At 35.7% G+C, this 15,461-nt stretch overlaps 1 protein-coding gene across 40 annotated transcripts in view; it reads left to right on the forward strand.

Annotated features, from left to right (window-relative positions):
- adgrl2a (adhesion G protein-coupled receptor L2a) overlaps window positions 1-15,461 on the forward strand; it is a 127,241-nt gene that overhangs the window by 51,004 nt on the left and 60,776 nt on the right. For 34 of the 40 annotated variants that reach the window (XR_533604.2, XM_008408083.2, XM_008408086.2 and 31 more), the window contains exons 4-5: window positions 4,776-4,885; window positions 8,067-8,126. Coding sequence is in view for 39 of the 40 variants with exons in the window: in XM_008408083.2 (XP_008406305.1) it covers window positions 4,776-4,885; window positions 8,067-8,126 (170 nt within the window). In the remaining variant the exon portion in view is untranslated. The remainder of the gene's footprint in view (window positions 1-4,775; window positions 4,886-8,066; window positions 8,127-15,461) is intronic. The other 6 variants (XM_008408058.2, XM_008408097.2, XM_008408061.2 and 3 more) reach the window with 1 other exon arrangement.

The raw sequence follows: 15,461 nt of genomic DNA on the forward strand, positions 1-15,461 counted from the left end.
TCCACGCTTTGGAGCTTTCTTAATAAAAAATGTACTCATATTTAGTGAATTTAACAAGAGAAAAAAATGCACCTTTTGCTTTGAGCAAAATGACCTAAAAGTATGGTAACTGTGACATTAATGTCATGAGTTCAGATGAGTCTGCTTGTAATAGCTCTGCACCTTTAGAAGTTGTAAAGCTATCCAAACCCAAGAATGAGCAACCCTTTGATCATTCCATTGTTTTGAGTTGTAAGGTCTGATGTCCCCTGCAGGTCACAATCATTGCTATTCCTGTATGGCGTTTCTTTATTCGTGGGTGGTCCAGCTTTACATTCTGCTTAGAAAAAGGTCACTTTTCAACCAGCACAATGTCTAATAATATTTCCATTGACTTCAGTAGTATGGCGATATACCTCTTCTGCTTAAAAATCAATAGGAGAGTTGGATGGATGTGAGTTAGACAGCTTTGGTCCTGATCCTTCAAGAGCCTGGAATTCCCCCCATTGAGCTATGTGGGCTACTTCAAGAAAAGTAACATTAACACAAGCACATGACAGCAATTACACGTTTGAAGGATTCTTGGAAGCATATTGAGTTAGATCTCATGTCGAAAGCAGGATGCTAATGGTTAATTTCTAATCACTCACTTCCTGAATGAGTATTGGACCACCTCCTAGGACTGGTCTAAATATACTGATACAGGAGATGATTATAGTTATACCATGTGTGTGTTGAATGTGTGTGTGTGCTTTTTGTTCTTCTCATATCACATTGTTTCTCTTGCTGCCATTCTGTGGCCCTGGAAATGATTTAATTTTTCAATGGCCTGCCTACGATCAACAGGCATGCCTCTTGAGAGAGATGTCTGCCTTGATAATTGTGCCATGAACCTCATCAGCATTTCAGATGAAATGGGGCTAGACGGGTCACTTTGAGTTTAAGAGACGCTAATTTGATTGAAATTCAAACTGGGAGCACCAGGAAGTAGATTGTTCCTCTTTGGGTAATGTGCTCCCCTCACTCATCTTGCTTCTCTCCAGTTACGCAGCAATTGTTTTCGCTGCAGCAACTCCTTTTTTCTTTATTGTATTGTAAATTAAAAATGGCCACTTTAGGCTAGCAGAGTTTGGAAAAGGGAGAACATTGAAAATTTCACCCAACGCTAGGCACAGACAGCTAGACAAAGGAAACACTGTTTTGATTACTCCTGATTGCATTGCGATTTGTCATTGTCTTTAGTCGAAACATACCTCTAATTCAGATTGATCTAGGAAAAATTTATGTGTTACATTGTAGTCTGTCTACTAAAAGAGCCATTGCTTGTTTTGTGTGGATTTGCATGATATGGATTTTTAAAACCTTTGACACAGACAAATACACCAAATCAGAAGTAAGGAAGTTGAAACGTTAACACAGACACATTCTAGTTTTTCTCCTATATATCTAAAAAATCACAGTTGTGTTAAGTCAAGATATCCGTTTGGACTAGGCAGGCAAAAGACAGATGAGATTTACATCATGTTGATACTTCAAACTAGTGATGCACAGATTTTAAAATTTTGGCCAATACCAATATGCAATATTAATATTGATGTAATGGCTGATAATGTCTGTAAAGAAAAATAAATCAGTTTCAACCTGAGCAGAAAGCAGCCTTGAAGCAGTTTTGTGTATGAAACCATTGTTACTCATATTGCCAGGCTTAGAGCAGAGGCCCCTTGGTGAAACCAGAAACTGTTTTAGCTGAACCTTTGTGGCTAACCCATTAGTCTTGCTTGATGGTACAGTCCTTGTCTGGTCTGTTTTATCTCATAGGTTTGACAGAACCAAGTACAATACACTAAACATGCTTTAATGTAGTGTATATCATGGTTTGGAACAAAACACATTTTCTAATGGATCAGTTTAAATATGAAATACAATAGTTTGTGACTAAAACAGGATTGGAACAGAACAGTATCACAGGTTTGTCATTTGAGGCAATTTATTTTACAACTTGCACATTATCATCATGTCCAATTATTCCTCTGACATGGTTTACGGTGACAGGGAAAAGGTTAAATTGTATGTGGATACTTGGTGTCAGGAGTGCCATCCGTTCTACTTTGTTGGCACCCATTTCCCACTATCAGCTGGGAGTGCTCATTTTTAAGAGAGATTTGCATCAAATCCAAGCTGCGTTCCTGACGACACTCTAATTGTACCGATGTCTGCCTCTCCCAAAAGGTCAGAGATGTGATGGGATTACATTTGGAATGCTTCTGCGTGATTAACGGCCTGGAGGTCGAAAAAGAGGCAAGGGGAGAAGGCCCAAGCTCAAGCCATTCTTGCCATTCTTTTCATTGCTTTGAAGAATAAGTCATATTAAAAAAAAAAAAAAACTGTTTACATTGAATAGGCATTCTCAGTATTTCATCTGATTATCACTTTATATCACATATTATGAAGCTGAACTCTAAATAGCTTTTCTTAAAAATATGTTTCCTATTAAGAAACGGAGTGTAGAATAAGAATGCATCACTCTAGAGAAAAGTGAAACAAGAAAAAAACTCCTTTGACTTAATATTCATTATGAAGATGATTAATTACTGTATAGCCTCAGACTATCAAAAGATAGTCAGAGATATCATATTTTAAATGTATTTAATTAGTGTGCACTGTGAGACCTGTGCCCTGCACAGCCAAATGCTGAAGTTTTTATTGGTGGAATTTCAATTACATGCTTTCTTCCAAAATGAGTGGTAGGACTATGCATAGAAGAAGTCATTAGGGCTTTTCCAATTGGTCTCAGGAGATCCCTGAGGTTTCACAGATGAGACGGTAATCAGACTCACACAATCCCATAGATCAGGGTGCCCCTATTCCACTGCTCTAAAATTAGGGCAATATATCAAGCAGATCTATCAACACATATGACAACATTGTTTCTAAAGAAATATGAGCTTTTTGGAGCCTGTTTCTTGTGTCGTTCAGTACGTTTGCCGGAGTAATGATGGTAGGTCTGTGTCTCATTAGTGTCACTAATTTTATTTTTCTATATTATTCTGTTTTATATGCCTGACATAAACTACGCATTCATTTCCTGGTCTCAGTGGAATCTGCTGGATAAAGCACTATGATTTATATTGCTTCTGCATGATATGCTTATGCATGAGCAAAGCAGACAGAATCATCAAAGTGACCATTTAATATGAGGAAAGTGGTTCAGATCCATAAAATATTTGTCACAAAAACACATACACACACACACACACACACACACGCACGCACACACACACACACACACACACAAAAATAAAATAACAATAATAATAAAAAAAAACACACTGCAGTCTATTATGATCTCAGCATGAGGTGCACGTTTTAATTTCTAAACAGGAATTCATTTACATGAGAACAACAAAATGCATATAGTTTTATCTGTTACTACACAAGCAGGTCATTAATAAAGCAAAAATCCCCATGAGATTCTTTGTGAACACAGATGCATTCACAGATTTGAATATAAATGGGGGTCTGTACAAGCATATAGAACAGTTTTTTAAAAAAAACATCGTCCATTGTGAAGAAATGTAAAGAAGAAAAATACTTTGTTCTAACATGTAGTCAAATGAAATGTGTAAGATCATTTAAATAGCTTACATGCGCTGGGAGATTCACAATGTTATTTTATAGTATTATATTATCAAATTTGAACTTGTGGCATTGATGGGTTATTGGGCTAAAATTATAACAAAACCCAAAGAGAAAAAAATAATCAAGATTACGTCTTTTCAAATAAAAAAAATAAATAAATAAAGAGAGAAATACTTTTCCTGTCCCACCGTTAATCAGCTATTGATCTGGCCCCTCAGATTTTCAATGCAATTTTATGTCCCATGATAACAAAGACAACTTTCTCTGTGTATTGATGTCATCATGCTTTCATTGAAACAAAAGAGGTGGTTCACCCGCAACTCTCTGGTTTGCCTCGGAGCACAGTGGGCCAATTTTTAGTTTCTGCTCTCCAAACGTTTTGTGTAATAACTGAAATTATTGCCGGTGAAATGGAAAAACAGTGTGCTTATATTAAATCAGCTCTTTTTCTCTCATGAAGAAGCAATATGAGCCCTAATTTAATATTGTGTAACTCGTAACAGTTATTGACAGATTGTCTCTTGTTTTTGTTCACCATGGGAGCATATGCAGCGCATTATCAAATATATTGAATATGCCTGGCTTGTTTGGTAGATGACTTCATAAATATGCTTGATTAGATTTATCTCTTTTACTTTGAGCAGGAGCAATCAGAGAACAATTAAGTGAATTCCACCAATACCAATGTGAAAATGAGTTCTTAGATTGCTTGAAGTCTCCTTGCAGTTGTCCAGTTTGCAGAATTATATTATCTATGTGTATTCAATATTACGCAATTCTGAGGAACAACTTTGACATATATTTAACATTTTTAAGATGAGACACAAAGCTTCACACATATATATATATATATATATATATAATATATATTTAGCCTAAAATGTTAGTTGATAGAAACATGTCTATCCAAGTAAGATTAGCTGATTGCAACAAGATATTGACTGTACATCAGCTACGGCATGCTCTGCGATATCAAGAGTGGCAAGAACCTGCTGTACATCCTAGTATGACGTCTTAAGGTTTCTGCAGACTTCTTTTAGCATCTTACAGGCTGACAGCTCTTTCAATTCATTTTCTTTTTTTCATATATTGTGCTAATTCACAACACATTGTCTCAATGCACTTCTTTGTTTCCTCTTCCTTTTTTATGTTTCCAGATGCAACAATCGGACCCAGTGCATTGTGATCACAGGTTCAGATGTCTTCCCTGACCCATGTCCAGGGACCTACAAGTATCTGGAGGTCCAGTACGAGTGTGTGCCCTACAGTAAGTATGACCCTTCTGTCACGATTTGAAAACCCCCTCCTTTCGGCTTCTCTTCCTTTCTGCCCTCTGCCTTCTCTTTGTGTTGTTCCATACACGTCCCATTTCTGCTCTGCCTCTCTTTGTCTACAGTACCTTTCAGCACCCCTCTTCCTCTGTTTCTTCTTCAATCTGTGTCATGCAGTGAACTTTCCATGAAATATGACCTGTAAAACCCTTTGGTCCTCCTCTGCACTCCCCCTCATTATTGATGTGCTCACAGTGTTTCCACGAGCCCAGTTATGAGGTAGCAGACTAGAGGGAGGGCAGAGGAAGTCATGCTGCCTCTCTGTGATAGCAAGCGGGAGCTTCCCTTCTTGTGTAGAGCAGTCTATCAGGCGAAAGCACAGCTCGACTTGACTTGATGGCTTAATATACAGTCACACAACAGGTGCTGAAATATGTTAACAGATGTTTCATTATGTAACAGCACAGAAAGCTCCTCTCATAAGTCAACAAGGCAACAATTCATCTAAAGAGATAGTGTTAGCATTTTGTCTGCTGCTCTGATGCTAAAATATTCATTGCCATTCAGCTCCCAAACAATCTTTAGCTCACGCTTTGTATTAAAAGTCCCCTTTGTCCTTTAGGCTGCCATCTTCATTTGCAATTTGTGCAGAAATTCCCCTATTTAACCTTTGCAAACTGATTAATGACAAAGATTTAGATGAATCGCCATCAGGTAGAACTGACATAATTAGAGTCGAGAGAGATGGGAAGATAGCCTTTTGGAGTTTTTATAGTATTTTCTACCTTTATGTCTTTACATGTGTTTCAGTTTTAATGCAAATTAACGAACATTGATTATAAATAATGCATGTTTTTTTGGACTGTGCTTTCTCTTCATTACATCAGTCCTACATTGATTATTATCTATTTCTTCCCAACTTGTTCGACCTAATACTGGATGAGATTGCACTCATGAACATAAGTAGATGCTAAAACTCATTACAACTTAAAGGTTAACCTCTCTGTGGTTCTGAGGACATATAATTAAAGGTGGAATACACAATAATGGCCATTTAAGTTAAAACTATTGAACAGAGACGGATCTAGTAGCACAAACATTCAACATGGAGGTGCTTGTGTTTTTCCTTTTCGTTTTTTTTTCCTCTTGCCTTTATCWTTAGGTGAAGTATTGATCTCATCTCTTGCTGTTTTAGCTCCGACCTTAATAAAAGGATTAGCCTCAAGGTGCACTCATGTACACCCACTGTTATGATTGTGTGTTTTGTTTTGATTTTCTTTTGTCTTACTCTGAGGAAATAGTCAAGATTGCTGTAGTGTGTTGATTAAACTTTCATTCTAGGTCATTTAATTCTTTCAGGTTCTTTTTAATCCACCTTATTCCTATAACTCATGACGCTTTGCTTGGCATCAGTACCAGCGTGTAATAAAAAAACAAAAACATGTGGGAACATCAACTTTTTAAATATCAAATAGTATACTATATCCATACCAGTCCCCTCATCTATCAAATACTTGGAGGATGGCTAGAAGAAATTGTTTGATTACATGTTTTAACATATTTACCTGCTTTGTGTATACTATTACTAATAAACAAAAAGCTAACAATTGAAAAACCTGATACACGTCACTGCTTGCACAATAATAAAGCTGATAATTTTTTTTTTAAGGATGCTGGGCAAAACTGTGTGATTCTCTAAGTAGAAGTAAAGCCCAACTAGTACCTTAATGCCACATGCCACCAGACGTGGTTTCTTGTGTCATCGTCAGAATGTTACAGTGCTGTTTGTTCCTTTCTTGCAAGAGCTGACCAATATTGTAACCAAACAGCTGCTGATGTAATTTAATTCTACATTGATCTGATAGTTTCCATGTGCTTAAATCTGCTGAGAGCACATTAATTCCATATTTCACAACTTTATAATGATCATTTTAGGCTGAGAATGGGGATGGGAACCGCTGGTTATACTGATGAGTTAACACATATTACGAAACCATAAAATAGCATTACATGTTGTTTCTTATACGTAAAAATCTTTTCAGTTCTTCAATCTACAGTACTGTTAATCCTTTTAAGGAACTGATGTTTCTTGTCTTGTGGGTTGCAACCAACCACAACATGATATGACAATTTCCTTTTGTGGACTTTTCATTTAAATGAGCAGATATCAGGAAATTTGAATGGTTGCTTTAAATGTAGATTCTTCAGAACCATTCTTCTCGATTCCTTGTTTATTGGTAGCTGGTAAAAACCAGACACCCATTTACAGAAACGACTACATTTCACTTTTGTTGCACGTTCAACACCATATTATTGGTGCACAAGTTAAGTTTTGTGTAGTTAAAGGCAAACAACAACAAGTACTGTATCTTAACAGGGACAACAGCAAGTGTGTAAAAATGGAAACCAATAAAAAAAGATAATTAGTGAAACTGCAACCAGTTTCCTCAACCTTACAGCTCAAAACATATGGTTATCTTCCAAAACCAGAGCGCTTTACTGCAACCTCCTCTGTTTTTCTAGAAGTTGCATCCAGAATCAATCCTACAATAACACTGTCAGGATGTCCCAGGTCAATTTGCCTCTTCACCATTTCCTGCCCCAATATTGTACATACATGTTGTTTTTTTGTCCCTTCCCAACTCCATTTTGTAACTGTGAGCTAACAATTATGTTCACTTAAAACCACAATGCATTGTGTTATTTACTTGTACTTTTTTCAGGAATTATGTCAATTTAAACATAATAAAATGCTTAAATCTCATGTTATTTAATGTAATCGATAATAATAATCTGTAAGGATCTATTCAGTCTAATTGACCCATTTAGAATGGAAAAGATGCTCACTCCTGTTTTACTTATTGGAATCATTTAACTATATGCCCTCACAGCAGACATAAAAAGACCATCAACATTTCTTACTTTGAAATACTTGGTTGTTAAAGTGTGTAAGAAACTATTGATGAATGGTCAGTACGAAATGTCCAACAGTAGATGACCCCATTTCACATCTTTAAAGACACCAAATGGCCTAAACCTTATATGTATGAGCAAGGGGTACATGACCTGTACCCCTTTCAGGAATAAGGTGGATTAGTAAAACGCATACAGGTCCTCACGTCATACTCAGAAATTCCAATCATGCACGTCTGTAGCCGTATCTTTTTGCTTCTCAAGGTCCATGTCCAACCAGAATAGGATCAAGAGCACAGAATGTTTCCTATCACAACTGCCCTGGTAAGTTTTTAGTGTTCTCCCAGTCTAGTGCAGACAAACCCGAGTCCAGTCCAGCCTCTCCCATCCAAGCCCCACTGTAAACCATGATAGCGTTTGATTTGTTTGGTAGACTTCCTTGTTTTGTTGCTTTCCATTTACCAATCCTCTGTCTCTTTCCGTGAAACATAATTAATATTCGACACATAGGTTTGTAGTCAGACTAATGCATAGAGAAGCAATCACAGGGAAAGATTAACTTTTTCTCACCATAGCAAACACTTACAGCAGCTTTCAGACAGGATGGCAAAGCCCCTGCTACAGTTTTCTAGTTTTCAGATGATAAAGATCAAATGCCAAATACCAAGATTTGTGATTAAAAACATTTCAGTGGTCCAAGGGCTTAGGCTCCCCTGGATTTGCCAGGACACAAGATGTTTTGCAAGAGAGGGTATTAAATCCTCATTAAGCTGATCTACATGGGGAGCAAAGACAGTGTCCTCATTTTGACCAGTAACTACTACACATCAAAATCTGCTTCCCCACCAACATAGCACATTTTATTTGAGCATCCTATTATTTAAGCCTTTATATAATCACACAAGTAAATTAAATTTGTATTTTTACTCATTTGCAAGTGGACTTTACAAGTTGACTACATTTCCACTATTTTTGTCCTTTTAGTGTAAGAATTTGGTCCTTGCCACAAATGGCAATTAGGAATGTTTTTTTCATTCTCCCAACAGAGGATGTACATTTTTGCTTTCACTTGGCACAGTGTCACCTGCTCAATTGGGTTCAGTAATTGCTTGAAGAAGGCAACACAAAAGATGTGATGTTTTTTATGATTAATCATCTCTGCAATGTGTTTTTGCCTCTTCTACAGGTGCATGTCATAATTAAGAAAATTGTTAACAAAATATATATTTATTATAGTGTTACACACAGAGGGACGGTTTTCAAGTGTGACTAAGTGTTGATGAAAAACAAAATTCTATCTTTCACACAGTTTGAATTTTACATAAGACCAAGAATGAAGGATTTTTAAAGCTGAATTGCCATCCAACTGAAAAGTATATCCATGTGCTGTACAATACGCTCTCAATATTCGGTTTGGGCTTCTTTACATGAATTACCACATCAGTGTGGGTAGGATTGGTGGTAATCAGCTTATGGGTTTGCTGAGGTATTAAGGAGGTCCAGAATGTCTTTAAGAGCAACCACCAGCTTGTCTGAATTGTTGCATCTGATGTCACTCATTTTCTACTTGACAATACTCTGTGAATGCCTTATTGCATTTAAGTTGAGCCAGTTTGCCAGTTAGTCAAGCCCATTGATGCAGTGGTCATTAAACCAGACATTGGTGCCTTTGGCAGTGATGATGGGTAAAATGTGCTGCTGAAAAAGATTTAGACATCTCCATACAGTTGTCAGCAGAGGAAAGCATGTGCTCTTTTTGTTGAAAGTTCCCTAAAATTTTACCAGTAGATTGACTTTGGACTTATTTAAACTGTGTACCAACACTACAGCATATTTGTCTCCACAAATCATTTTTTATGTTGGAAATGTAGCAGACTCTGAAGCAATTTGGATTATGTCCCTTCAATGGTCATCCTACAGACTTTCTGACCTTGATTTCTCAATAAAGTGCCTCATTTATTGCCTCAGATGTTCTGACTACAGCTGCAGTCCACACCTTTTGATTCTCTCCTAAATTCATGAATGGATCTTGCTACACAATTGTCTGAAGGACCTCTGCACCTTGTTCTATAACAGTTTTCCTTCCTCTCAACTTACCAATGATAGGCTTCATTTCAGCTCTCTCTAAACAGCCATCTTCTTTTACTGAGACCTTTTGTGGTTTACCCACTTTGGGGAGGGTGTTAGTGATGGCCTGCTGGCCTTTTTGTTGGTCTTATGTAATATTACAAAACTGTTATTTTGCGTTGTAGCAACATGCCATTATCATGAATTAACCAAGCTAAACATTTGAAATAAGTCACTCTGGGTTTGATACAGGAGTTTCACTTTTTGAAGTGAATTACAAAACTAGCTTAACTTTGACATTCTCAGATTTACTGATATGCACCCATGCTCTACCTTGTAGTCTGGTAGAGCTGTGTCAGAAAGCACAACCATCTATCATCATCAATATGTTTGATTATCAATGCTTCTAAAACTATACGTAGCTAAATGTGACAGTGATTGACACAAGCGATTAACAGCATGACTGTTTGTCTCTGTTAAATATTTTTGTTTAGTCTCCCAGTTCTCCTAATTTTATTTTATTTTTTTGTATGATTTAAATTATGTTCTGATTTAATTTAACCACTTGAGTAACTAAAGTTAAATCACAACAAAATGCAACACCAAACAATGTTTGAAAGTGATCATAAGAAGTCAAGACATTTCAGTTTGGAATACTAAAGAAATAGTGTGTAATATCCATTGGGACCATTGTAGTGTCTTTGGGTTAATGTGGTTTGAGATGTGTTTTGTGTTTGTTCTGTTGCTGTATGAAACTGACTGTCTTCCCTTCCCCCTGTGCAATCTGCAGGAACTTCTTGGGTATCTGACTTACTCTCCTCGCTCTCCGATTTCTGATCACACTGATTGTTCTTTCTATTTTTACATTTTATTAACCTCATCAGATCTTCCTCCATGTGTTGTTATTTTCTTTCCAGATTTTCCTCGGCCATGTTTGTCTGTCCAGCTATGTGTCTTTAATTTCACTCCTATTTTTTAACTGTGGATGCTTCAGATAACTGTTGTTACGTTGCTTGCTCGCCTGTCCATATTTGATCCCTTAGTTGGGCACAACACACTTGAATTTCTTCTGCAGAATGGAGTGCATTTATTAATGGACCCTTATGCATCTCAAGGTTCCATTCTCTTTTGTGACTGAAGCCTAGGTCAGACACGAGCATTTCTGACAGATAAGTTTTGAAAAAAAGATGTCCCTAATCTAAGGAGAAATTATATTGATTGCGGAAAACTGATTTATGTGCATGTTGATCCCTTTTAAGCAAATAAACAAAACAAAAACCAACAGTTGATAGACAAGCATAAAAAAGGAGAAAAAAACTGACAGATACTTCTCTGAAGTCATTATTTAGATTTCAATTATTGCAATTTACATTGTTGGCAACAAACCAACCAAATATCAAAACAAAAGCTGTTATTGTAAGCGGTGAGTTTTGCCGATGGTGTGTTTGATTAAATGCTTTAGCTGCCTTATAATTTCAAACAGAGCAGAAACTATTAACTTGCTTTACTACCTCTCACTGTTTTTGGTCAATCAATGTAAATATAATGTATTCTTGTTTTTTTTTTTTTGTTTTTTTTTTTTTTAATGTTTGTTGATGTTCAGTTGTGTGTAGTAAAATTATTTTGCATTTGTTAGGGTCCAGTATTAAGAGTGGCCCAATATATCAAATACAATAGCAGTTCCACTCTATGCAATATGCATATGAAGAAGAACTCGAGGTTCCCCATGCCTGTAATATAGCTGTTGCTACTATTCATTACAGCATATAAAGTTTCGGAAGGTAAAGAGGTAGTTAAAGCCACTAAAAAACTACAACTGAGTAGCTGTACGGACAGAAGAACAGATGTTGGCCAAAAGCAACTTTTTCAATAAAACCTTGTAGACAAAAGTGATTTTTACTTTTTTGGCCATAGGTAGATAAATTACTAATTATCTGGGTTTATCGTATCTCATAACCCACAGCAGAAACACATCAACACTGAAATTATTTGTTCATTTATTCCAAGTCATTTTGTTGTCACCAATGACATTGCTTATTATACGGTTTTCTACTTTAAGAAGAGTTTATTTTTTTTACAATAACTGAAACTGTAATCCTTTAAATTTATCATAATTTATTCCAGCAAAAAAGGGATAATGTATGATGCGTACACTGTAGTTTTTTCCCGCTTCCACAGTTTTATATCAAAATGTAGCTCTTTCGTCTCATTCCAAGTCTAAACGTTATTTTAGACCGAACCTTCTTTAGCTATCCGTTGTCTAACCTAGGCTTCAGTTTATTCTGGGAAATATTCACACATATCTTTTGAATAACCTTCCTCATGTTACAGAGTAAATGTTGAGTCTTTATTTCATTTATTTCGTCTTTCCTTACGTTTCTGTGTGTTATATGTTGTTGTGTCAGTGGATCAGACTTGTTGCTTAGCCTTCCACAGATACACAGAATCTGAAGAAGTAGGACCAACATTTTTCCATTCCCTGATGGGTTGTTTTTATCTGTTCCCTTTTTAGTTTGAAAGAGGATTATCTTTCTGGGATATTGAGCTGCCTTCAGAGTTGGGAAAATATGCTCAGTTTATTATAATTATATAGTTTAAAACTATATTTTGCAACAACATCACCCACGTTAGATGAAAATGTTTTAGCACAAGATGATTGTTATTCTCATGACCTGTCATTGAATTGTGGTGACTGACATACAGTTAAAACTATATCGCCACATACAGTATACTACATAAAAAGCAAAAATTTTTTAATAGGAGATTATATTTGACTAAGCTTTTCCTGTTTTAATTTAGTTATAATTACTAATGCTATTTATTTAAAAAATGACAAAATAATTAGATTTATTTCAGAATCCATAGAACTTTATATTTAGATGTACAAATGCAACAAGATTTGCTATGGCAGGATTTTTCTGTTCAATAAAAAAATCAAACAAAAACAAAAAACACACAGGTGTAAATAGCATGGAAATGTTCAGTCATTATATCTTTGAAGGAGGAGATGGACTTTTGTCCCAGAGATGATTTTTTGTTTTCCTTTTAAATGTTTGTATCGACCCCAGAACAAAAAGCAAAAGACCCTGTGAAAATGTTAGACAGAGTCAGAAGCTGGGTAAATGAGTATAATTACCCACACTTAAATGTGTCCTGTACTGACAGAGGCTAAAAGGTCACTAAGTGAAGAAAACCATACAAAACAACATAAAAAGCCAAATTACAATCTTCAAATGCATACAGGGAAAAATACCATAATTTTTAAAAGTATGCTTTGTGGCCTGATGAAAATAAATCTGCTTGGCAATAATAACTATCATTGCATTTAGAGAAAAAAACATTTTGAAACTTGGAAGCCACATAACACCAACTCAACTGAAGAACAAGACTGGTAGCATCAGGTTGTAGCAAACAAACCACAGGAGGGACTGGTGCAAATATTGACTCAAAAACTCAAGACATAAACCAGAAATTTGAAGCTTGGTCTCCCAAATTGACAATTACCCTAATCATACTGCCGAGTTATTTTCAAAGTTCTCTGTGAAGAACAAAGTCAGTGCTTTGGACAGGTCATCATACAGCCCTGATTTGAGTTACATGTGTACAAAGCTAAAACTATGTGCACAAACAAGGCAAGTCAGTACAGGAAGGGATTATAATTTCAGTAAGATTTGGTGAGGAGCCTCTGGAAGGAGACCCAAAATATTTAATCCTAGTTATTAATTATTAAAATCAGTTCTATGCATTTAAACCTCTCAATCTGAAGAAAATAAAAAAAAAATAGAAAAAAAACTCTTGAACAATTTTCCATTATTCTGGTATTTAGTAAAGGGCAATACTTTAGTAATCCTAGCTGACCTAAAACAGAATATGTTTGGTCTGACTTAATCTTCAACATTGCCAAAAACGTTTTTGTTTTTAGTCTTTTTATACAGCGTATACTTTTCATCACTTATAGTTTTTGAGTCTCTTCTATTCACACATTACTACGTTTTTGCCATATATTACCAACACGTGACACATCTGCTAACTAAGGTTTCTGGGTTTTTTCTTCTTTTTCTATTTCCATTCATTTTCCTCACTGAGCATTTTTTAAATCAGTGCAAAAAAAAAAAAAAAAAGTCAGATATTATTTATATTGTGAACTTTGTCAAAGGTGGGAGTTCTAGTTTTGCATGCAGTATTTATGTGATTTGTTCAAATAATTTATGTTATTTCTCATCTGTTCTTTATGTAGTTATAGGTGGTTTTTATTATTAAAGACTTTTTTGTCAAGTAATTACAGACGGGTGACAAATGAAAGGAAAACCCAAGTGCCTTGATATAGTCTTAAGTCATAAAGCACCTAATGCACAGCTTAAGTCACTCAAGGCATTGACTGGACAATTTGAATAAACCATATTTCATTAGATAATGTAGTGCTAAGAAGCATTAATCTGATTTAGATAGTTTGTGTATTTTTTTGTCATTAAAGATTCTCTTATCTTTTTATGAATAAAGTAAACACTCTTGATCTTGGTATATATTAATTTAAAACCTTGGATTAAGAAAGAAATCATTTGGGAAAGAAATAGTCAAATTAACCTTGTAATTGTTCTTACATTTTTGTACAGCTCTTTCATCGCATTTTTGTTTTACTCTTATTGTGTTTACAGTCTTAATTCTGATAAAAAGTAACAAAATTAACATTAACAACTAATTATGTATGGTAATTATGTCAAGTAAGAGTCTTTGAAGGGTATTATTTTGGTGTTCTGCACACTGACTAAAAATTGGAAAACCAAATTCCAATTACCAGCCACAAAAACATATTAGAAAAAACACAATCTGTTATCATAAACCATATGACTGAATGTGCTTCCAGTTCTTATTTTTGGCCCGTTTTGACGACAGTTTAGATATTTTGTTTCTAGTACACAATATTGAGGGTTCAGAGATTATAGTGAGTAAATGCCCCCCGCCCCTTTAAGAGGGTTTTAATGTCCCTCTTAAAACTTAAGAGATTACTTTTAGCACCAAAAGTGTTTGTCCCTTTCAGTTTATCAGTGCTAAATATCTATTGAATGTACTATGATTGCATTGAAGAATGGGCAGTATTTCTGTTCCTTTTTTTTTTTTTGGAGGATGATGCGGTCTCCATACTACATAGTCTAATGATACTTCCATTACTTTTATACTTGACAGCCCCCTACGCAGCCTAGCAATATTTATTGATATAATTTGCTAATGATCAGCCTGAGAATTATCTTTACTAAAGGATCTATAAACCTCCACATTCACAGTGAGTCAGAGTCTGTGCATTATGGGGATTTGCAAAAATGTTTCAAAACCCTTGAACTTTAACAGTGCAACAGGGTAGCGCATAACTGAAGCGAAAGGAAAATGARCAAGACAGGCGTTCGGATTTAGTTCCCCCAAGTCAATACTTTGCAGAGTCCATCCATTTTCATATCTTTTGCCAGCTTCCCTATAACTGCTGAAGAAAAGCTTTCCCCCTCATGATGCAGCCGACACCATTTACCTTGGGGACGTTAAGGGGGATGATGTTCACTCCATGTAGCACTTTGCAAGTTGGATGGATCTTATTTTATG

The sequence above is a fragment of the Poecilia reticulata genome, linkage group LG4 (assembly GCF_000633615.1).
Source record: "Poecilia reticulata strain Guanapo linkage group LG4, Guppy_female_1.0+MT, whole genome shotgun sequence".
Classification (NCBI taxonomy): Eukaryota; Metazoa; Chordata; class Actinopteri; order Cyprinodontiformes; family Poeciliidae; genus Poecilia; species Poecilia reticulata.